The sequence below is a fragment of the Malurus melanocephalus genome, unplaced genomic scaffold (genome assembly GCF_030028575.1).
Source record: "Malurus melanocephalus ecotype Western Australia unplaced genomic scaffold, MMel_1.1 scaffold_17, whole genome shotgun sequence".
NCBI lineage: Eukaryota > Metazoa > Chordata > Aves > Passeriformes > Maluridae > Malurus > Malurus melanocephalus.
In genome coordinates this window covers 2,315,951-2,337,986 of record NW_026623249.1, presented here as the reverse complement: position 1 = coordinate 2,337,986, position 22,036 = coordinate 2,315,951, and the positions used below count along the sequence as shown (strand labels likewise).

The 22,036-nt window shown below is 49.1% G+C and overlaps 2 protein-coding genes across 11 annotated transcripts in view; one reads left to right on the top strand and one right to left on the bottom strand.

Moving 5' to 3' along the window:
- GGA1 (golgi associated, gamma adaptin ear containing, ARF binding protein 1) overlaps positions 1 to 3,808 on the bottom strand; it is a 9,802-nt gene extending 5,994 nt beyond the window's left edge. Inside the window, exons 1-6 of the mRNA XM_057387873.1 lie at positions 3,750 to 3,808; positions 3,290 to 3,374; positions 2,910 to 2,985; positions 2,205 to 2,303; positions 877 to 1,000; positions 290 to 390 (exon numbers count right to left, since the gene is read on the bottom strand). Coding sequence (XP_057243856.1) covers positions 290 to 390; positions 877 to 1,000; positions 2,205 to 2,303; positions 2,910 to 2,985; positions 3,290 to 3,374; positions 3,750 to 3,780 — 516 coding nt within the window. The 5' untranslated portion in view covers positions 3,781 to 3,808. The remainder of the gene's footprint in view (positions 1 to 289; positions 391 to 876; positions 1,001 to 2,204; positions 2,304 to 2,909; positions 2,986 to 3,289; positions 3,375 to 3,749) is intronic.
- On the top strand, positions 3,316 to 22,036 carry LGALS2 (galectin 2). Of its 10 annotated transcripts, none has more exons than XM_057387899.1 (6): positions 4,180 to 4,294; positions 11,303 to 11,422; positions 16,213 to 16,319; positions 20,357 to 20,439; positions 20,652 to 20,811; positions 21,842 to 22,036. In XM_057387899.1, the coding sequence occupies exons 3-6, from the start codon at positions 16,314 to 16,316 to the stop codon at positions 21,986 to 21,988; spliced, it is 396 nt and encodes a 131-aa protein (XP_057243882.1). In that variant the 5' UTR covers positions 4,180 to 4,294; positions 11,303 to 11,422; positions 16,213 to 16,313; the 3' UTR covers positions 21,989 to 22,036. The 10 variants fall into 10 exon arrangements, with proteins under 10 accessions (XP_057243867.1, XP_057243875.1, XP_057243882.1 ...); XM_057387924.1 differs by lacking the exon at positions 4,180 to 4,294 and adding an exon at positions 5,896 to 6,020; XM_057387892.1 differs by lacking the exons at positions 4,180 to 4,294; positions 11,303 to 11,422 and adding an exon at positions 4,086 to 4,153.

The following is a 22,036-nucleotide window of genomic DNA, read 5'->3' as shown; positions in this document are numbered from 1 at the left end:
AGCTCACAGCAGCAAATTTCCCAGAACCTGCATGGGCCAATGTCAGCACCCTTTGCACCATCCTGCAGCTAAGTTCTCCAATGGTCAAACAGACCCACATGCCCCATCTCTGGATGTTTCCTTTGACATGATCTGGAGCAGGTCCTCAGCATTCCAGTGACATATTTTCTGAAGGAGAGCATATGGAGCAGGGGTTTTGACTCTTTCTGAATCTCCACATCAAGGGGGCATAAGTTACTGGAGCAGGAAGATGATGCCTACTGTCCCTCTCCTTGCACAGAGCCTTTACCTTGGATTTTTCTTCATCATCGAAGATGATGTTCTTGGGTCGAGGAGGAGGTGCTGGAARTGGAGCGTCATCGGGTAGTTTTGGGTCACACTTCACAATCCCTGCAGTAGAAACCAAAGAAGAGATTAGGAGGACTCACCCCCTCAGGGATGGCACTGCCACCCAGGTCTTTTTTCCTTAATGGGCCACCAAATTCAGCCTGGACTGAGGGTGTCTGGGTTAGCGCCTGTTACCCAAGATCCTGGATTGTGTTTCCATTCCCCATAAATATTCTCTGACAAAATTCTACCATCTACTGCCAAAGCACTCACAGCCATTCAGCTCCAGACCTTTCCAGTGCTCCATCTCCTATCTGAGCAAGCAGATGTGCCCTCCAACCCAGCAACTCATCACCAGCAACTCCCTCTGCTCAGCCAGGGGCCCCAAGGCACCTGCTCCTTCTCCTGACCCTGGTGCTGAATCAGACTGATAGATGCCCTGGGTCTGGGCACGGGGAAGGGAAAGCTTGTTTCAGATCTTGCCCAGACAAAAAATGAGGGAGGACAAACCACCTGTCCACCTTTCCCTTCCAGACCACTGCCTCTCACCTTGTTTCTTCAGCATCTGGTAGGCTTCTGAGATCTTCACCTCATGAGGCAGCCCTAATGTCCAGCTRTACATCAGCTCCAGGATTTTTGACTTCACTTTTTCTGATGTCCGGCTGCCAAGATACTAGAGGAAAAGAGGTGGCTTGAAGATGATCTGAGTTGTTGCAAGTCTAGCCTGTTCCTCTCCTCACCCTCCCAGAAGAAGTGAGACCGTTCCCAACGGCACAAGAAGGAAAGAGGAAGCAAGCAGGAAAGCTCATGAGGGCCTTGCAACCTATCCTATCCTGTGTCTGCTTTCCACCACAGGAAAAAACAAGAGGTGTGAGAAATGCTGCAGTAGCAGCTCCTCAGCGACACACAAGAACAGGTGGGAAGGCTCAGGCAGGTCTCCTGTCACCTTGTCAATGCAAGGTCCTGCAAAAAGAAGCTGTTCAGTGAGGGAACCCTTTAGAAATGAGGGTACAGCAGGGCTGGGAGAGGGACGTGGGCAAYGGTCTCTGAGGCAGGGCCCAGAGCAAGGTGAGCATGGTGAGCCCGAGATGACCAGCACCCACCGGGTGCCATGCAGTCATCATTCAGCCTTCTCACACAGGTCTTCTGGGAGAACTGGTGGTAGAAACAGTGCATGTGCCATCAGAGGCAAGTGGCTTAAGGCAGAGGACATACTCTGGAGTGCCAAGCAAGAGGACTTTAGGATGCTGCTGTCAATGTCCCTGGCTATTCATCATCACAGATCATAAGCTGTGAGTGGCAGACAAAGGTTTTCCTTAGTCATATTTAGTCTGTGTTCCCTTAACTCTACACTTGCTGGTGTTCACTGCCTTGACTGAATAGGGGAGCCTGCACAGCTTGTTCTGCTGCAGGAGCAGTAGCATACGCAGAGGAGCAGGTAATGACTTGGTCCTTCAGATGGACTCACCAGAACACCACTGACCAAGCTTGGGCTTGCCYTCCAAGAGTGTCTCAATCAGGTTGGGACACCCTAGAGAGACATGGCCATGACATAGCTGGGGGAGGTTCCTGAGCACATGCAGCACAGACAGAGCGCAACAGGGATACGGGAAAGGTGACTCCAGACATGCAGTGGAGCTCAGAGGTCTAACAAGTGTTGGCTGAATCATGTCAAGCTTATCCTCAAAACTCAMCTTCCCACCAGAAAACTCATTGGGAAACAAGATCTTCTCTATTAGTAGATCTTTTATCAACACTGTCTTGTTTCCYCCACATCCCAATGGGTATCTGACCTTTCTGCTCAGCCACCACTTTTTTTCCAAAGCCCGCCTGCCACCAGGCACCAGTACCTTCCAGCATGATGCCCTGAAACCCACCTTGGGGGACACCACCTTGATGAGTTCATTGAGGAAGCGGAACTTGCCCACCTCATCATGGAAGCGTTTGCCACAGCTCTTCATGCAGGACTCCAGCACCTGGGGAAAGAGGCCAGGTGAGTCGCAGCATGCAGGCAGCAGCAGGATCAGGAGCCAGCTCCCTCCTGCTTCCCCCTCACCAGGTACAGAGCCTGTGGCTATTGTCACAGAAGCACAGAGCGACATCCCCTTTTCCCTCCCAGGTGGTCAAGCACCCTCCCACAGGAAAGCCAGTTTTGGGACCAGTTTTGGCAGAGATGCCTCAACAGCCCATAAAAAGGAACACCCTCAGAGAGGTCACAAACAACATGGTTTCAAAGTGGGGATCCACAACATGATTAAGAACCATAGAATCCTTTAGGTTGGAAAATACCATCAAGATCATRGAGTCCCACCATTAACCCAGTACTGCCAAGACCACCACAAGAAAAGCCAGCAGGTTTCCTATCAACTTTAATAGGCTATGATCCTTCTAGGAACAAAATTTTCCCAAGTAACCTCTCCTGACTTGTGGAACCACCTTCAGTCCCTCTCCTATCCAAGGGCCCAGGTGCTCTTGGGCTTTCTTAGAGGGAATTCAAAGCTTCCCATGCTTCTCCAGTCAAGCTGGAGCATCTCCACGCCCCGCCCCTCCATCTAGTTCTACCAGCCTGCAAATGCCCTTACCGTGAGGGCCTGGATAGCTTCCCATTCCTGTGGAGACTGGATCTTGTGGGCAAGAAGTCTGGTGGCAAGTGGAGGACTGGAAGGAGTGAGGGGAAAAGAAAAGCTCGCCGGTTATCGACAAAAAGCCTGGTACTTGTATTTCTGTCTGGGAACCCAGGGTTGAAAAACATGTTGCAAGCTGAAGATGCTGGTAAGGCACCAAGACACCTCAGTACCATGAGGGAACCTTCCATTAGTGGACCAGGACCCCCCACCTACACCACCTTGAAGGCCTTCATGCCTATTCAGCTCTTGGGACAATCCCACTGGATTTTACTGGGTGGGGAATCATAACCAGGCCTGTGACCTGCAGAAGCCTGAGGAAAGGACAAAGCACTTACCCCTCTAGCTCCTTATTGAGCTGCTCACAAAACGCATTTATACCATCCCAGTCCAGGTCCTTGTTCAGGGGGTTTGTGGCTTTGTCTGTGGGCGGCAGGAGAGGATGGTGACAAAAAAATCAAACAGGTTCCCACCCCGTGAAGGGACAAAGTTGATCCGACTTCCTCCCTGCCAACTCCAGCGGGTAGAGTGGCAGTGGATAGCATGGGAGAAACACACTCGTGTCCACTCGCCCCTTCCCATGGCAGCCCTGTGAACCAACTCTCGCCCTCTCATCCCTGCTGATGCACCGTATCCCTGTCACTGGCTCAACCCTGGGGTGTCTCCCGTAAACTCCAAGTGCGCTCGCAGCCACGACCACCACGACTCCCAACCCCTCTCCCTCACACCCCTGCGCCCCACCACGCCCGCCCCTTTCTGCCCCATTGGGAGGGGAGCGGTGCTCGCAGCCGCACTCACTGATGCGCGCCTCCAGCGTCTCGGGCTCCATGTCGGCAGCCCGCGGCTCCTCACCGGGACAGCGCCGCTCCTCCGCCGCCGCCCTGCCGCCGGRCCCGGCGCGGCCGCGCCATGGAGAGTCCCGATCCCTTTGGACACAGAGACCCGGAAGTCGSCCGTGCAGAGCGCCGCTCCGGCGCCAGCGCGCCCCCTGCTGGCGCACACCCCCTCCCCACCATGAGCTCACCGCGCAGGGCAAGGAAAGGCGCGGGATGCCGAAGGAAAGGGAAGGCCCRCCCGGAGAAGGACACCGGGCAATCGAGCGCGGGGCGGGGCAGMGCGCCGGAAAACAGACGCCGCACGGAAACCGGCCGAGCCGGCCCTTCCCGGAAGAACCCGCGTACTGGCAGGTGAAGCTACTTCCGGTAAGGAGAACGGGCACTTCCGGCTGCGGGCGAGCGGCGTGTCCTTTGAAAGGACACAGGCCCGCCGGGTGTGGCGGGGCCCGCCTGGGCCGGGGAGTCGAGCGGGGGTCGCGTGCTGGCCATTAATAAATAGGAATGGCAGTAAGTGCGGTYCCCTGCACTCATCTTCAAATAGCAGYTGAGCTGGCAGCGCCCGGCCTGGCCCTTCTGTGTGGCTTTTTCTGAGCAGCGTGTGGGGCGGGCAGGGTGGGGGGGGGGGTGGTTGGTGAAGCTCTGGAAATCGCTGGAGCGTTCCAGGAAAACAAACTGTCCTCGCTTTCCGTGTGGCTCTGGTAATCTAGGCCAGCGCAACTGTGACACCTAATACGGCCTGTTCTGTTGGGGCTGCAAAGGTCCTGGCAGGAGCAGCAAGGCGTCTTGCCGACTCGCCCTTTATATTGTTTGCTTTCCTGCTGCTCGGACCACGAGTGAGCGCTGGGAGCTCTGGGGAGCGCAGGCTYCCGTCTGTCTGAGGGGTGCCCGGTGAGGCTGTCAGCAGCGGAGTTTGAGGCAGGGACTGGCCCTGCGGCAGAACCTCGACGGTAAGAGCACAATGTAGCCCATTCGGCATTCCAGCCTCTGATGTGGAGACAGGCGTCTGAGCCGGAGCCGTCCCGTGCTGGGTTACTCATTTACAGTGCTAATCCCATGGCTGACGAGGAAACTGCCCTGTTGTCACACCTAATGGCTTTTCCTTATGGATGGCTATTGTTTTGGTGAGGGCTTTTTGGTCATTAAACAGCACTTTTTGGCGCTTGAATGTAGGTCTCTTTTTAACTGTTACTGCCTTGCATCACAAAGCCCTTTTAAAATGCCTTTCATAAAAAATTGCAACATCCTTCCCTTTGCTGTGCTCAGGCACGTTTTACACAGGTTATTTTAAGCTTATGAGTCAGTCCTGCCTGTCACTACTCCTTTGATTTTTCTGAGAATCCTGAAGTCATCCTTGGAGCCCTCCAGGTCATGTACGATCTGCATAGAAGGCACGCATCACTATCCCCCAAGGCGATGCCTCTGAATGAGAGGTTTTGCATGCTGGTGTTTTACACAGTCGCTTTTTACTCAGGTTTCGGTCTGTCTGAGTCTCAAGCTTGTTTGTTTTCCTTTATTTGGCAACACCCAGTGGTTAGAAAGTCCAGTGGAAGGCTGCACCTCTTTACGGCTGGTTGCAAACAATGGCGAGTGAAGTCGTGCGTTAAGGTCCTGTCAGCAGCGACCTTGCTTTTATTACTCAGATTTAGGAGTCTCTTTCCCCTTTGGGTACATCTGCTCTCTGTATAACAAGGACCCTAAGAGATGCCAATGGAAAAAGATTTCAGAATCTGAAGTTTTGCTCCCTGTAAGAGCAGCTAGATGATGTGTGAAGAACAACCTTTCTCCCCTCGATTTATTTTTACCGACAGCTGGAATTTTAAACTAGTTTTGGATAGAGTGAGGCGCTCCAAGTTGTAATTAACACCGCTCCAGAGGGAAAGTACTGGGGCTATAATTAGCTTTAGCTAGTTGCAGAGGAAAGTGGATGGCGTGCAAGCCAGAGGCCTGGATGAGCACAACTCATGGGGGCAGAGTKTGGTTGTGTATTCAGCAGAGAGGTGCGGTCCCAGCTTTGGCAGAGGGGTGCAGCTCCTATGTTGTCGCACCCTGCAGCAGCAGAGGGCACCAGCAGGCAGGGCAGCGTCTGCTTGATCAGCCCGGGCTCRGCAAGCGCTCCTGCTGCCTGTGCACTCGACTTGAATCCCAAACGTGCTAAGTGCTGCTCCATCGAGAAGGAAAGACGGCCCCACAGGGGTGGCCGGTCCGCCTGGGAGAGGGGTTTTCCGCCCACAAGGTAGTCTTCGGCCGGCCACAACCACCCTGTTCCCCACTCTGTGTCGCAGTTTGCCGTGTGTGTTTATGTGAGCCCTGTGATGTTTTTCAGATGTGCTTGTGTGCTCTTCCTGCTGGCTCATCAGCTCTGGACCATGACGTGAGCTTCCCTTTCCCCATCACATCACATTCCTCTTTCTTTGGCAAGGTGTTCTGACAGAGACCTTTCACTTTCCTGAAGCTTGGTACTGTAGTCTTTTATTCTTTTTTTTTTTTTTTTTTTTTTTTTTTTTTTTTTTTTTTTTTTTTTTTTTTTTTTTTTTTTTTTTTGTTTTCCTACTCTGGCCGACTCTAGCAGCCAGTTCCTGGGGGGTTGGCTCAGGTTTTTCTCTGCTACTTTCTCTTGGAACAAGCTGGGAGCGCCTCTCCTGAGAGCATCTCAGACCGTGCATCTCTTTATACAATCCTCTGGATTTGCAGCCCTGCCATTCCCTGACCTTGGCTAATCTTCCTTTTGCAATACTTTTCAGCACCTTTCCCAGCAGAGGGTTGCAATTAGAGAGGCGAGTGTAGAGTTGCCTACTTCTCTAGAGGGAGAGCAGGTTTGAGCTCCTTTCATCTAATAGGAAATGTGTCCTTCCCTTTCATATGCAGCACTTTCTTGTATGCAATCATCCACCAGGATTGCTCCCTTCCGTTTCTTTCAGCAGTTTCCCCTTCAGCTGTAGGAAGACCTGTCCCTGGTGATCAAAGGCATCCTTCTACAACTACAGGAGCAGAATGAGGAAACAGGATGCTGGATAAGGCATCAAAACACCGGCTGGCTAGATCTCTGCAATTAAACATGTCTTGAAGCAAGACTCAGGGAAATACTCAGCTGCGGTCACTGCCTCAGTTTCCCTGGTTGTTAGCATGGGGGTATAATTTCATTTTCTTCCTTTGGGGAATTGCCTTGACCTCTGTATACAAATTTTCCTTTCCACATTGGTTTTGTCATTAGAGCAACTGGCTTAGCGAGACAAGTGAAAGAAGCAAGAGTCAGAGGTGAGCTGTGCAGCTTCCTGTTTCCTTGTGTTCAACTCTTCTTTCCAAAGTCAAGGGGTGCATTGGTCCCTTGACCGAGTGGGCAGCAGTGCCCTTCTGGACAGTGTGGAGAGTGAAAGTGTCTTCTTAGTCCCTGGGGAAGGCTCAAATGGGTTTGCTGTTTACTGATAGCTTCTTTCCCAGGAAGTCCAGGGCCTGCAGGGTATGCTCTGAGAATATGGGAATTCTCTTGCTGCTGAGGAACAGTAACTGAAGCAGGCAAAGATGAAATAAAACTGATGGGACGGAAGCCCTTGTGGGACTGTGGCTTGGGGGCTGGGAGGTTTTGTTGCTGGTAAGCTGGAACCTGGACAGGAGGACTTGCCAGGTTAGAGAGTGCTGCTTAAATTTATGGGGCTGAAGTGAGCACTGAGGGCACCGAGGCCGCAAGGGGGAGCCTCGATGGAGTCATTCCCAGCACCACTTAAGAGATCAGCTCCAGACTGGAACAGATCCGTGACTGATACTGTGCACTCGATGTTCAGGAGTCGGCAGAAGCACTGGAAAAGGTGAACGGATTCACCCATTCTGGCTTTACCCCTCACTTGCTATGTTGTCGCTGGCAGATGGAAGTGGCATCATTAGAAAGCACAAGTATTGGTTAARAAAAAGTAGTTCAGGAGCCTGGATTTTGCTGAGGTAGTTTTGCCATAAAGAAGAGCAGGAGCGACGAGGAAAATCCTATTGCAAAGGCATTTTTCACAGGCACCCAAGCGTGATCTGAGCAGAAATCGGCAACATGAAACTAGGCATCCTGAGGCAAATCAGGGAGCCCAGCTGCAGCAAATCCCCAAGCCTGGATGATGAACACATCCCTGCATTGCGGTGACAAGAAAGTGTAACTTAGTGAAGCGTTTGCTGGGGATGTTTATTGTAGCAGCCCCCCAGGGAGCTCAGAGATGCAGCCGTGTGCAGCCTCTCTTTTCCAGTGTGGCTTCAGGGAGGAGGATTCCCACTGCCAAGTGCCCCAATGCTGAAAGCACGTGTACTCAGCTGTGCAGCTGGCTCAAGTGTGGCATGATGAGCTTGAATAGATGGGTTTTGGCCCAGGCTTGAAAATACCCCATTGACAGCAATCCTGTTTTGGCTGCAGTTGCCTCAGCTTCCCTAGGAAAGTCCAGTGCTGCCTTAAGTCCGGGCTGTCGTAAGTCCCAGCAGTGCTCTCCCTCCAGCCTGGCTGCTCAGTCTCTGCCACTTGGCACTACCGCCAGCTTTTGCTCTGCTTCTGCTGATGGTGAGGAGCAGCAGGGCAGAGCGATCCCAGTGCTGGGGCATGGTGGACATGTAGCTAGGGATAAAAAGAAAACTGTGACCCAAGAGGAGGAGGAGGGAGACGCTGAGTCTGCATATGCAGATTTCCCGAGGGTGGACCTGGCTTTTCATAGGCTCCTTTTTAGTCCCTTTGGCTTCAGCTGTCTTAGTGCAGCAGGAGCAGGGCTGGGCCTGAGCATTGCCTCAGGATGATGACTTACGCCATGCAGTTGTTAGCAACACCCCCTGCCCGGGTTTTGAGCAGTGCCACAGTGCCCAGGCATGGCTGGGGTCAGGGTGGGCTGGGGACTATTCCCAACAGAGCCTTGTTGCCATGCTTTTAACCCCACCTTTGGGAGCTGTGTTCTGCTCCTTGCTTTTGGGGCCAAGAGTGAAACAGCTATACCCTGTATGCCCAGGTCCCTCAGAAGGCAGGCTTTTGAAGTGTAGTCACCTGCAGCCTTTATATTTATCCYTTAATTTTCCAGCATTTCCCTCTTCAGAGATGGGGAATGTCATGCAACAGGTCGTAGGTGAGTGTGTGGGATGGGAGTGTGTGAGCCAGACTGAAACTGGGAAATGCTCTGTCTGCTGGGTATGGCTGAACTGTGGGTTATGACTCAGCGTCCAATACTCCATGCTATGGATCACTGTCTGCATTTGACCTTCTGCCGTGTGGGGTGGGTGGGACACTAGAAGAAAATGTTGCCTAAGCAAATGAGGTCAGTTTGGGGGCCCACTCCTGGATCAAAGGATCAGACAGGCCAGGGTGTACAAACGTGTTGAATTTGCCTCTCTGGTTCTCCTGCCTGGAATCAGCAGAACAAGGAGCCCATGGAGCACATGCTTCTGCAAGACTTTCCCATGCACACACGCCTGTGTCCTATTTCCTCTGCCACSTCAAGCTACATCAGGTTTGGGAATTCAGGGAGCAGAACAGGGGCAGAACTTATGTATCCCCYATTTAATGTGCTACTGACAGACGTGTCCCCCAGCCAGGAGAAGGATCAAGTGTGTTTGACCAGCCTCTGCCTTGTCTCCACTTGGAGGGACTATGTTGAAGCAGCTTGCTGTTCCCCTCAGCTCCATGGGCTTTTCAAAGGCAGTGTCTACGTTCTGGATCTTGCCGCAACCATTTTGTGCTTTTTCTGTTCCCTGATTTGCAGCCCAAGCCCTGTTGTCTTGGACGGGGGGAGATACTCCTAGCAGAGGCTGTTCCTCTTTCCACACAGGCTGTTCCTCCTCAAACAGAGCAACTTTGCATCAAAAGTAGCCTGCTTCCCAGCAGCAGTGCTCTGATTGAATTTCAGGGGAAGGATGTGCGCTGGCTTTTGATAGGGTTAAAAGCTGTGGTGTTGCAGTATGGTTCAAGAGTAGGCTATGAGACTTCTTCCCTCTGGCCACTGTGTTTCTTCTGCTGGTGTCCACAGCTAGTGCAAGGCACTCTCCAGCTCATCCTAAGCCAGGTCTCAGGGAAGCTGTGTCTCTGACAGAACTGTTCAGATGAGATTCCCACCCCTTTCCTAATGAGGCCGAGTGAAAAATAGATGTGTTCCTTGGGGATGGTGTTGTAAGCAGTGCTACGTGCATGTTCAGGACCATAGAACAGGTCTCCACTAGCTTTTCCCTGCTATTGTGTAGCAGACATGGATGTGTGTCCCATCTTGACAGAAGAGATAAGCTATCTGTGTGCAGATGGGAACTCGCCTGGCAGTTGCAGCYACCTGTCCTCCTCACATTGTCCTTATCAGATCTCCTAGCTTGGGAAGTCTGTTTGAGTCTGTTTGCTGGCAACTGTGTTTGAGGCTATTCAGCCTGGGATATGATAAGATTAGTCTGGGGTGAGTCGTATTGAAAGAATTTAGTTTTGAATACTCTTGTCCCCTTTCTGATGCAAGCATCCTCTGTCCAGGAATATGACTGCAATTAAAGCCTTGTGTTTGTTTTGCTGCTGGGGGCTCTCCAGGAGAGGAGCAGCACAGAGAAACCTGGGGGCGGCTAGAGAGACCCAGCCAAATTCTGGCCCCTGCAAGTTGCCAGTGGTGAGGAAGAAAAGGACAGCAGGAAAAGGCACAAACTGGAAGGGAGGGAAAGAGAGCCAGAGAGAACAAAGAGCTTGGCATGAGTGSTGAGAATGCAAAATAAACACCCACTGTGCTGAAGTGAGGGCTTATGTACTACTGGCTACATGGGTCAGAAACAAGAGTGCAGGCTCATGGGACAGAGATGCCTGCATGGGACAGGGTGTCCCTTAGTGCCCAGTGTAGTGGTGGAAAGGGAGACTAGGTGTTCCATCAGTGCAAAACAGCTGCTGCCCTGCTCCCTGTATTACCTGTGGAGATGAAACATCTCTGGACAGTGCCATGGCTCAATCCTTTCCCTGTGTCTCACTTGGAAGGTCCATGGCTTCAGGTATTTTTGGTGCCCTTCCCCCTGGAAAGTGGGAGGAGAGGAATATGAAGAGTCAAAGAGTCGTTTGTGTGGGCCTGATCTTTTCTTAGGTTTTCAGACGCCTGCAATTCCCTCTTTAGATGCCCATTTCCTGCACTGAGTCAGTCATTTGGGGATTTGGATTCCCTTTTTTTGGCAGCTTTTCTTTCCCATTTTTATCTGGTTTGGTTTTTACTGTTTCATWTTGCAGTGCCATCAAAGAGAGTTTGTTTGACTTGATTTTGCAGCAACAGAYAGTTTTGACTTGACAACCCCTTCCTCTGCAGACCTCAGTCGTGGCCTTACATCCAGGGTGGGTTACCCCTTCAGATGCTCTCAAAGCTGATGTGTGGTAAGGTGGCTTGCTGCTTCCTAGTAGGGATGGAATATACTTGGCGTTAGTGACATGAGCACAGAAGAACAGACCCTTTTTTTTGACTGTCCTTCTTTTCACCCTATGAGCTGCTAATTCTTGTGGCTTTTCAAAACTTGCTATTTCTCCCTTAGCATTTCTTTCTCTCTCCTTTTTTTTTTTTCCAGTGGATGAGCCACCCTTGGCATTGTGCCACGTGCGTGTGACTCAGATGRATTCTGCTTGTCTGAAAGATTCCTGCAAGTCCTCAGAGTTGTCCAACCTGCCTGGGCTCAGCGCTGGAACCTGTGAGAAACACACCAAAAGCAAGTCCTGCAGTCTCATTGTCCCTGTGCAGGGTGGAGACTCAGCAGTCACTCTCACTTTGTGCCTTTGCTGTGTGTGGGGTTGAATCCAGGATGGCTACTCAGAACTTTTTGAAGGGAATTCCCAAGGACCTTTTGTGTATGGTGCAATGCTGCATTTCTTTTTTGCTTATTCTAGTTCCAGCCAGCTGGTCTCATGCTGTCTCTGTTGTGGGAAATGATCCCCTTGAAGTCAGTGAAGTTGGACTTGGGGCATCTTGGAAGTCCCATGGCTTCCACTGCAGGAAGGCTTCTGTTCTTTGAATGCCTCTAGTTTTCAGACTTAATTGGACCCACCCAGGGGATGATTTTTTTCTAGAGGCACTGAATGGTTTGGTACTCCTGCTGATAGTAGATGGTGTGATGAGAGATCAGCATCTTTAGTACTATATCTGTATCAGCTAGGGAGCACACTTCCTTTTAGCTTCTTGAACAGGTTTGCAAGGTGATTTGATTTGATTTGATTTGATTTTGTGGCCATGGAAACTTTAGGATGAGAATCCAAACAGGAGGAATTGGTTTTGGATGTGAACTTAAGTGTCTGTGCCTTAATTTCCTCACGTGCAAGATGAGGGAGCCACCTCTTCCTTGCTCAATGATAAGATAAAACTGTTGGAGATGTTAATCTTTTGATGTAAGATGCAAGTGGTCCATAAGACCTCATRAAGCTGATCCTTTGTGGAGCGCTTGTTGAAAGATCCTTTTCCCATTAAGCTAATAATATCTCATCCAGAAGATGTGGGTAAAGCTGGGAGATCCCAGAAGTCCCAGAAAGGGGGAAGCTATGAGCCTTCTCTTTTCCAGTAGGGAAACTTTCAACACAAGTGAATTTTTATCTGCAGGCGTGTTTTTGAAAGCCTTTCCCACAACCCGCATTCCTGGCATGCACCCATGAGTGAAAGAATTAGAGAAATGAAGTCTGGAAGTGGAACTGGGTGGCATATCATCAGTCCTCTGACCTCGTTCTCCACCCTCTACCAGTTGAGTTCATTCTCCTGCCCCTCAGCCAAGCTGGGGACCCAGGAGAGATGACTCATCTGGCTGCTTGGGTTAATAAAATGACYGCTTACAAACAAGCTTCCTTGCAAATGAACCACCTTTCTTCCCTTCCCTGTGCAAAGCTTGGACCATGTGAAAATCTTTCCACAGACTTCAGAGCTGCCTGAGAGAGACATCCCCTACACAGGTACAAGGACATAACTTGGCTATGGGGATAGAAACCAACCATCAGAACACATTTGAGCTCCCCATGGAGATGGGAAATGCTAGTCACTGTGGCACCACCACCCTTCTGATAGAGGAGGCCGAGAGATGGAGTCTGAGGCTGTACTTGTTCCYTGTGCTCTTGATCTTCTGCACTGATTGATGTAGATTCCCTCTTTCWCTGCTGCCCCTAGCCCTGAAGAAAGGCATGGGTTTCCCTCCACATTTTAGTTCTTCAGCTATCTTTGTCCTTCCTCCTCCTTTTCCCCCACATCCTGAGGAACAGAAATTGCACCCTACAGCTGAAGAGGGTTGATGTTCTTGGAGAGTATACTGGATTCTGATGGCATCTAATGTCTCGCCTTCAGGTTGAGATCGTGGATGCTACTTCCATACCTCTCACAGGTGCTCTGTGTGATGCACTGTGAAGGAGTTGGGGCAGGAGGGGTGACAAGAGATTAGCCTCCAGTCTTTTATCCCTYCCCATTTTACTTGAACTGAATGTGGAGACTTCAGTGCTTTCTCTGGAGGAGCCATCCCACTCTGAGTGACATCTTAAGCAGGAGCTTAGTGCTTCTGAGCACTAGTTTCATTGTGCTCATCCTTGCTTTGGCTTCTCCTCCATCTCCTCAACAATCCTCTCCTGTACACACCCTTCAGATCCACAGACCTGCTTACCCAGTCTCTTGCTTACCTCAGTGTTTGGCTGAGGTACATACACTTCGTTCTGTTGCTCCTCCTCTGTTAGGAAGCTGGCTGGCTTTCAGAGGACAGGGATCGGTTGGGTGAAGGTTGCAGCACTGTCTGGTGAGAGACCAACCAACATCTCTTGACTAAACCAGTCCTATTCAGTAATTTCTGTACTAGCAGGTGAAAGATTGAGCATTTCCATTAGGAGGTGGTGGAAGCTTCTCAGTAATATCCTGAGTCCTGGCCTCTGAAAATCCACCCCACTGCCCTCTAAGGCAGGGGTCATTCTCCCCTACGCTTAATGAAGGGAGGAAACCAAAGCAGAAATGAGACTTAATCACAACGGCAGTGAGGAACTGTGACCAGGACCCATATGAGGTCAGAGAACACAGTTTAAATCAGGTCACTGCTTGAGATTTATTGTGTGGAGTTTTTCTTTTTTCTTTACTACCACACCGAAATCTTTCCCCAGAGTCTATTCAAGGAAATAAATAGCCAGTGGAAGGGGACAATAGCTTGCTGTGGAGTACAAATTATATGAAGCAGTAGGAAATAATAGCAGAGTAAGCCGCTGCTACCCTGAGAAAGAATGCATGGTTTGTCTCTCCAGCTCCTTTTGCCTTGAGCMGACACTGATATCTGGTCCAAGGCTCCATGGTGCTTGGAGTGCATTATGGGACAGGCACCTTATTCCCTCTGCAGCGTCATGCTCCAGTGCCACTTCTTTGGTACCTAGTTAGCACCAAGCCTTCCATGAGGGTGCTAAAGGGATCTCTCCCCTCTTCTTGCAGAGCTTGGTTTGATGTGGGGACAGTGACACATGCATCCATGCACCTAGCATGGCTGCCTTGCCTTTCTCTATCTTCCTCATGCCTTCTGGATTGACTATTATCTGTGGTGACGACCCATGTCAATCCTGCAGGGTACTGTTCATARCTCATGTTGTCTAGAGAGAATGCTAGTAGGCTACCCTCTCCTCTGAGCCCCTTGCAGCCCTACCTCAGAATGCTGTTGGGAGAGATGGTAGAGACCATTTTGGTGTGCTGGTGTGGATTTTGGGGGCTTCCCCTCCCACAAAAGGCCCTGAGAATTCTCTAATTGCTGAGTCTACCTTGGCTGGGAAGTGGGAAAACTTGTTGGGTTTTTGCTGTCCCTCTGGGAATGTAGCAAATGCTCCTCCGSTGACAGTGATGTGAATGTGGGTGTCTCACACCATTACAAACCAACTGCCCTCTGGCCAGGATAAATATCTCTGGGGCCCTGGAGGGGCGCTCCCAGTTGGATACCCTATTATAGGATCATCTCTCTGGGGGGTGAAGGGTTGCTGGATCCTTTGCACCAGTGGCTGCCAGCTTCCACAGCTATTGTTTATGTTTTCCTTACTGCACAGATCCTCCACCTCTTTTGCAGATGCTCTTTAGCCGGATTTCCTCTTTCTTTGGGATTTACATTCCCATGCTATCATTGTTTCCCCAGGCTTTCTGCTTTGCAGTGTCAGCAGGGAAGTATCAACCTGCCCCTGTCACCCTCCTTTCATCATCCCAATCACCACCTCCAACTGCAGTGGAGAATTTTGAGTCTTCTGGGGTCCCTAAACTCTCATCCCCTTCCTATGTGGGGAGCACATACCCCTGCATGAGGGAGGCCATCTGCAAAGGGCTGGTGTCTGATATATGGAGGCTCAGCTCTGAGGACAAAGGAAGTCACCAGTGCTGGCAGAGTAGCTGCCTGGTTTCCCACTATTGTTCCCTGTGGCAAATAAAAAGGGGTTGAACGTCCCTGCTGAACATTGTAGGAGGGGGTAAATGTTATCTTGWTAAAATCTCATCGCCCCTCTCAGAGCAGCTCACACCTCTTTCCTGCTTGTCTCCCTCTCTGTATATTCACACATCCTGGTACTTGTGGCTCTGCACTCAACTCTCTGCGCAGGTGGTTTTATTCATGCCTCAGAACACAAAATGGGTCAAGTTGGAAGGGCAGGGAGTCATCTGGCCCAACCTCCCTGCTCAAGCAGGATTGTCCCAAAGCACATTGCACAGGATTGCTTCCTGATGGTTCTTAAATATCTCTAGTGAGGGAAACTCTACAATCTCCCTGGGCAATCTGTTCCAGTGTGTGGGCACTGTGCAGTACAGAAGTTCATCCTCATGTTCAGSTGGAACTTCCTGTGCATCAGTTTCTGCCCTTTGCCTCTTGTCCTATTGCTTGGGCCCACTGAGATGAGCCTGGCTCCAACCTCTTGTCACAATCCCTTCAGATATTGATAGACATTGSTGAGGTCCCCTCTCAGTTGTCTCTTCTCAAGGCTGAACAGGCCCAACTCCCTCAGACGTTCCTCATAAGAGATGTCCAGTCCCTTAACCATCTCCATAGCCCTCTGCTGGACCTGCTCCAGGAGCTCCACTGTCTCCCTTGTACTACTGAGGAGCACAGGACTGGACACAGTAAGARACACATGCTGCTCTCCTTCCCAGGCTGCTGTAAGGAAAGAGCTAATAATTTTCAGTGTACGCTTTAAACACGGGCTTGTGAACTTGCAGAAAGAAGGTCATGAGTGCATATGCACAAACCATGAAGGAAGCAAGGTTTCAGTTTTGGCTTTGCAGTTCAGGTCAAGGTTCAACTACAGTGTGTTGTATAACAAGTGAATAACTGTCCAAGTGCAAGAAGTGGGGTCACAAATAGGACACTTGGTTTTTGAGGTACTTGTCTTACACAACCTCCAGAACAGACCCCTGCTGACCATCTGAGCATGTACGATGGTGGAACTATGCTGCTCTTGCCTCACATGCTGATGAGGAATTGGAAGTCACTTCTACTTCTGCTTTTTACCCAAATAGGAGACTGCATAAAAATTACTCAGGAAATAAAATGAACCAGTTGAGACCCCACCATCAAGACACCCRAGGCATTGAAGGACCAACAGGACGGTGCTGGATCCATGGCGGTGACTATCTTCTATTCGCACTATCTCTCTCCTTCTCCCCTTCTCTCTCTTTCTCTCTCCCTTTCTTTTTTTCCATATAAAATTAATTTTGTAAAATAAAGTCAGCCTTGTTGAACTGGCCTTTAGTCTCCTTTGCACCTTAATTTGGGCAGAGGACTTTAATAGGAAATCATAACAATTTAATTGGCATCACCATTCTCTCACCTGAAGTACCATTTAACAGTTCTGAACTTTCACTGTTCTTCCCACTGCACTGTCTTCCTCTGAGGGAGATTGACCAAACTTTTACTCTGCAGGCGACTGCTTACTCCCAGGTTGTCTCCCTCTGAGGGTGACCCAAGGAAAAATGGTTACCAAGAGTGACCAGCATAAATAAGGCTAATGTTTTATTCTCTCCTGGAGAAGTTTGATAATCATCCCTTTCCTCCAGGGTTAGAATGGGCACAAATTAATTGTGGTAATGTACAGACAATAGTTGATCACATTACTAGTTTGCAGGCTGAACGAAAAATGGGATAAGGAAAAGGTAAGTTGCCCATTAAAGGTAAGTTATTTGTGCAGTTTTGGGAGCTTGTTTATCATATGTGCAAAAGGAAATCAAAAGCATCCTGCCACCTAAAAGGATTGTAAATGTAGAATATATGACTTTGAAGTYAGAAAACAAGGTTCTTATAACAGCATTATCTTTTGAGAAAGAGACACAGGAGAAGTTGTAAAAACTAATAGATATTATTTTAAATAAAAATAAGCAARTAGAAAAACTATAGTCTGCAGCTGAAAGATGAGAAAAACAGATGCAGAAAAATCGAGGTAAATTACTTGATAAAATCCTGCATGAATCATTCTCTAATTCAGTCCAGCACATCCATAGGGTGGTATATTGTGAGGATCCTGAAATGTGGGATGGAGACATTTGGTACAATGTTGATGATTTAGAGGAAGACTCTGACCCTACCCCAAAAGCAGTAAAAGTTCTGCCTTTAAGTGAAACTGAAACTGCTGGTGAGACAGGCAGAGAAAACCACATTACTGTTCCTCACAGAGTAAGGTCCATTGCAGGAAGAACATTCTAGATGTTCAGGGGAATCAGGAACTGAGTACAAGTTTCCCCTATGAGCAGAGATCAGATCTTGCTGAGTGAGGAAGAGGCAGAAAGATTTTGGGGACATAGAGTATTTTCAACTAGTACCCCCAGTAACTATAAATATGCATTGACTATCTGACCGACTTACAGGGCTGGGAGCATAGACCCACAGGACGGAAGAAAGCCTACTACTGTTTAAAATGACAGGATTCTCAGATGTAGCAGCTCTGTGCAAAAGGCAGCATGTATTTAAGCAATGTATGAAAGACATCAATTAAAGCGATTCCTTATGGTAGCTCCCATCAATGCAGCCAGATTAACTCCTCCCCTTCATGRCATTCCAGATAATCTGAAAATGTTTGTGTCTAATGCCTACGATCACATATAAATGGATGGTACCATGAATATTACTGCAGCAATGGCACAACCACCTAGAGACCAAATTCACATACCTACCTGGTATGAATTYGCCCAGGAAATAGGGAATTATGGGTACCATATGGGATAGGTTGGAGCAACCTCTGGTGAGTCTGTCAAATTTATACCAGTGCAGCAAAGCCAAACTCTAAAGCAAGATTTGATTAGATTAACAATATCCACTGCTGCAGGTATTGACAGGATGGTGACAAAATGAAAGTTTTCTGTGTTACGCTTGGGAAGTGAAAGATAGTTCTGGAAAAGTTCATCAAATTATTATCACATGGATAATGCCCTCCTATTAACCCACTGTGCACTGATTAGACAGAGACTGAGCGATTCCATTTTATGGTTTTTCCAGGTTATAGGTAACCAGTTAGAAACTGCACCTAGAGCTGAAGATTCTCCTATTCCAACTCTGAGCATCCACAGGGATTTTTAGCTTTTGTGTGCACAATGTTTTGCATTTTTTTAATTTGTGTATATGTCTGTAAGTTTTGTTTACAAATTTAACCAGGTAATGAAGGTTAACAAGTGTGGGATTTATAAACGGTGTTGGAAAGATATGCCTTGGTTTAATATGTTTATACTTARTGAAAATAAACAATCACTACTTGTTTGCTTTTGCCTAAATCCGTAGAAGTCCCCCTTCTCATGCGTATTTTTACTAAGACTGTGGAATACACAGGATACCCTCCAGACAGTAAATCCTTACTGCCTAGATGAAAAGTGAGTTACAGTGCAATTTAGCCAGCCATTCAGTTTTGCTCTAATACTTTAAGAAGGGGACCCTGGCTTCTAGGGTATTCTTCTTGTATTAGCCGTGGGATGGCTGTGGGGGAACAGTGTGATATGAAGGTATGTAGAGGTGTGCCGTGGACACAGCAGCATGGTGGGAAAGAGACCCAATGCCAGAAAACACCATCCCCAGCACTGGCTCTTGCTGGTTCCAAGTTCAGCCCAGGGAGGCTTCACCAACAGCAAAAATGTTTCGCAAGCCTGCTGGACTTTATGACCCCTTKCTCATGGGAAACACCTCCAGGGAAGGAGTGCTTTTCTGCACTCACTTCTCGTATCTTCATGATGTTTTAGGGAATGGCAGAAGCTGTCTCCTAGCTGCCTGTGCAGCAGCAGGATGCCTGCACTCAGGTGCTCTCTGCAGGGCTTGGCAGGGAGGCTGAGGGACTATTGGTCTCCTGATCCTTGACCTCCTCCTCTTTCTCTCTTTTCCTGATTTTTGGAGCCTTACACATGAGGGACACTGTCTACTGACTTGTATCGTAGCTCTTACCTGGGAGGAAGACAGCAGGGGTGATGCTCTACTGTGAGGATGACATTCCCTTTTCTGAGGTTAGGGAGGATGGGACTATGGAACTTGATGCGTGTGGCTCCTCAAACTATAAAGTTTGGGTCTAGATGGGGCTTGGATGGGAGGTTGCAGAGAGTTCCCACATATTGCTATTGCAATCCACACAGCTGGGGTTGAGTCTAGAGCCACAAGAAGGGAAGGAGCTTAGATGCCACTATGTCACTCCTGAAAAGGACTGTTGTAGCTCATGCCATCAAGAGGGGATGTATTGGTTGTCCTCTCCTGAAAGCCCCTTTGAGCCCTTCCTCAGAGCACTGTGTGGAAGGATRGTGGTGTGCAGGTGTGGATTTTGGAGCTGTCCCTTGTCACAAAAGGAAGGGCCTGGGATGTCCTTTTGTCTGAGCTGTTACACACTGGAGAGTAGTGAACATGGTGGTCACACCTTCATGGCCAGCTGCAAAGGTGTTTGTCCTATGTGATGTCTGAAGTCCCTAAGGGCTGTGTGTGGTAGTCATTGTACTGGCACCCCACCAAGAAGACTGGGACTTGTTTATAATTCCTGGAATCCCTAGAGAGAAGTGAACATATGGAAGTTTTCTCATTGGGTAAAAGTCTTCTGACTTAATAGCACCCATAGGAGCTTTGTAGAGGCAGGGGTCATGTTAATGTGTAAGCAACAGGGAAGTYTAGGACTAGAAGGTCTTCTGTGCAAAGCATTTCTGAGCTAAACTGCTGGTGTCTCCCTGCCTGGTTACTCTGCCCTCTGAAGAAAATGCGTGTAAGGGCTGCTGCTCCTGTCCTCTGTCACACAGGATTCTCAGCTCAGTGAGGCTGAGTGAGAGACGGGCATAAGTCACAGCCATTCTCACCACTTGCACTTTTTGGGCAGCATCAGCTTTCCACCGAAACCTGGATAGTGCCCCTCTGCTTTAACCCTCTTTGCATCACTGCTGTCCTACTTCTTTTTCTTCTGCTGAGCACTCTTTTCATTTCCTCTCTCTGACATCTCTTCCCTCTTGCTGGCTTCGCTCAGCCAACAAGTCTCTCATGAACGAGAAGCTCATGCAAGACCTGCAGTGTGGAGGGTTTTGTCATGAAAGGAACACCAGCTGAGAGCAGCAGATGTTCTGCTGGATGGGACACCTCCAAGCAGACCCCTYTCACTTGCAGTGGCAAGTCAGGAGGAATGGCTGAAGAACCCCCAATGACTATTTTTCTCTGCCATAGGGAAATATTGAAATCCTAAATCTCGATATGAAGCCTGGGARTACCCTGAAGGTGAAGGGCAAAATATCTGCTGATACTGTTGGGTAAGTACCAAAGGATTCATCTTGACTTGCCGGGGTTGAAGGTGGGCTCTAGAGGGAGGTGATTTTCCAAGGTTGCCAGATACAAAATAACACATTGTTATGCCACCCACAACACCGATGGAGGAATTGGGTGCAGAGACGTGTGTCAGATCTCGAGTCTTCCAAGACCCTCTCCTGTCCATGCATATGACTTTCCTCACACTCATTTACAGCTTCAGCATCAATCTGGGCTGCAGCTCGAAAGATCTGGCATTTCACTTTAATCCCCGCTTCAATGAGTCTGTCATTGTCTGTAACTCCAAGTGCTCTGATGCCTGGCAGACAGAGCATCGTGACCACCACCTCCCTTTCTTCAGGGGCTGCACTGTCAAGGTGAGTGGTCTGTGCCAACATGGTGTTATGAGGTATGTGTGGTGTGAGTGGTATGGGATATGGTTGTGAGAGGAAGCCCCTGGTTGGCAGATTACCATACTATAGTTTTCTCAGTCCCACTCAATACTTCCTGCTCCCCCACAATGGCCCCACATCCTCTGGGTTTTTGGTSCTGATTGCCATTTCCACTCCTGTTTCAAAACCCCAGTGCTGGGAACTTTATGTGAGTCCTGTCTGTCTCACACTTTGTGAGTACTTCCTGGCCCCCTGATGAGTATACCTGGGGCATATATGAAAGTAAAGGGAGTCTCCTTCCCTCCCATGTAAACACAGGCTTTAAGGCAACCTAGAGTTTAAAGCAATGTCCAAAAACCTTCTTCTGTCCTCATTACTCCTGGATCCACGCTGTTAATCKGTCCTTTCTCTCTTCCTGCCAGGGATGCTGTCCTAATTGCTCCTCACCTCATCTGATATCCCAAATCATTAACAGGGCTACATTTAGCAGTCCAGTTCCTATAGCTGTAGAGAGAAAGCTTGTTTCCTCAGACATGACTGACTCTTGGGGAAAGGGTGATGAGGTGATGGCTTTGGGGAACATTCCTTTCAGTTCACAATGATCAATGATGTATTTTTGTCCTATTTGCTCATGCACGTTTATCAGCAAAGCACCTTTTTCTGAGTCCTGGTGAGCTGCTGAGGGCATTGGGGAATCAGGGCAGAACAGTGATTTATACATTCCATACGATGTATAAAGACATACTTGGGTTTAGCTGCTCTGAGTTTACAATCTGAGTAGCTGAAACCGCCTCAGGAGAGATCCTGTCCCCAGTCACAGCCTGTATTCCTACTTAGACCCTTGATATCAACTGCTCRTTTCCTGAATCACACTCACCTCAACCCCCAGCACTTTGCTTAAGATTGTAGTGGGCAAGTCCGACCCTTTCATGTAACTCAGGCTTTTTGCCTGGATGCTGACYTCTGAATAGCAGGTCCCAAGTCTTGCCCTCTTTCCTCTTCTTTTTTCTCCCAGTTCTTCATTGAAATGCTGTCAGACAAATTCCGTGTGAAACTGCCAGATGGGCATGAAGTGTACTTTCCCATCCGACACGGCTACTGCAAGATCAATTACATGAGCATCTTGGGAGGCTTCAAAATAATCTCCTTCAAGCTGATCTGATGGTCCCTGCTTTCTAGCTCTAATAAAAACCCAAGCCAGTGGAAGATT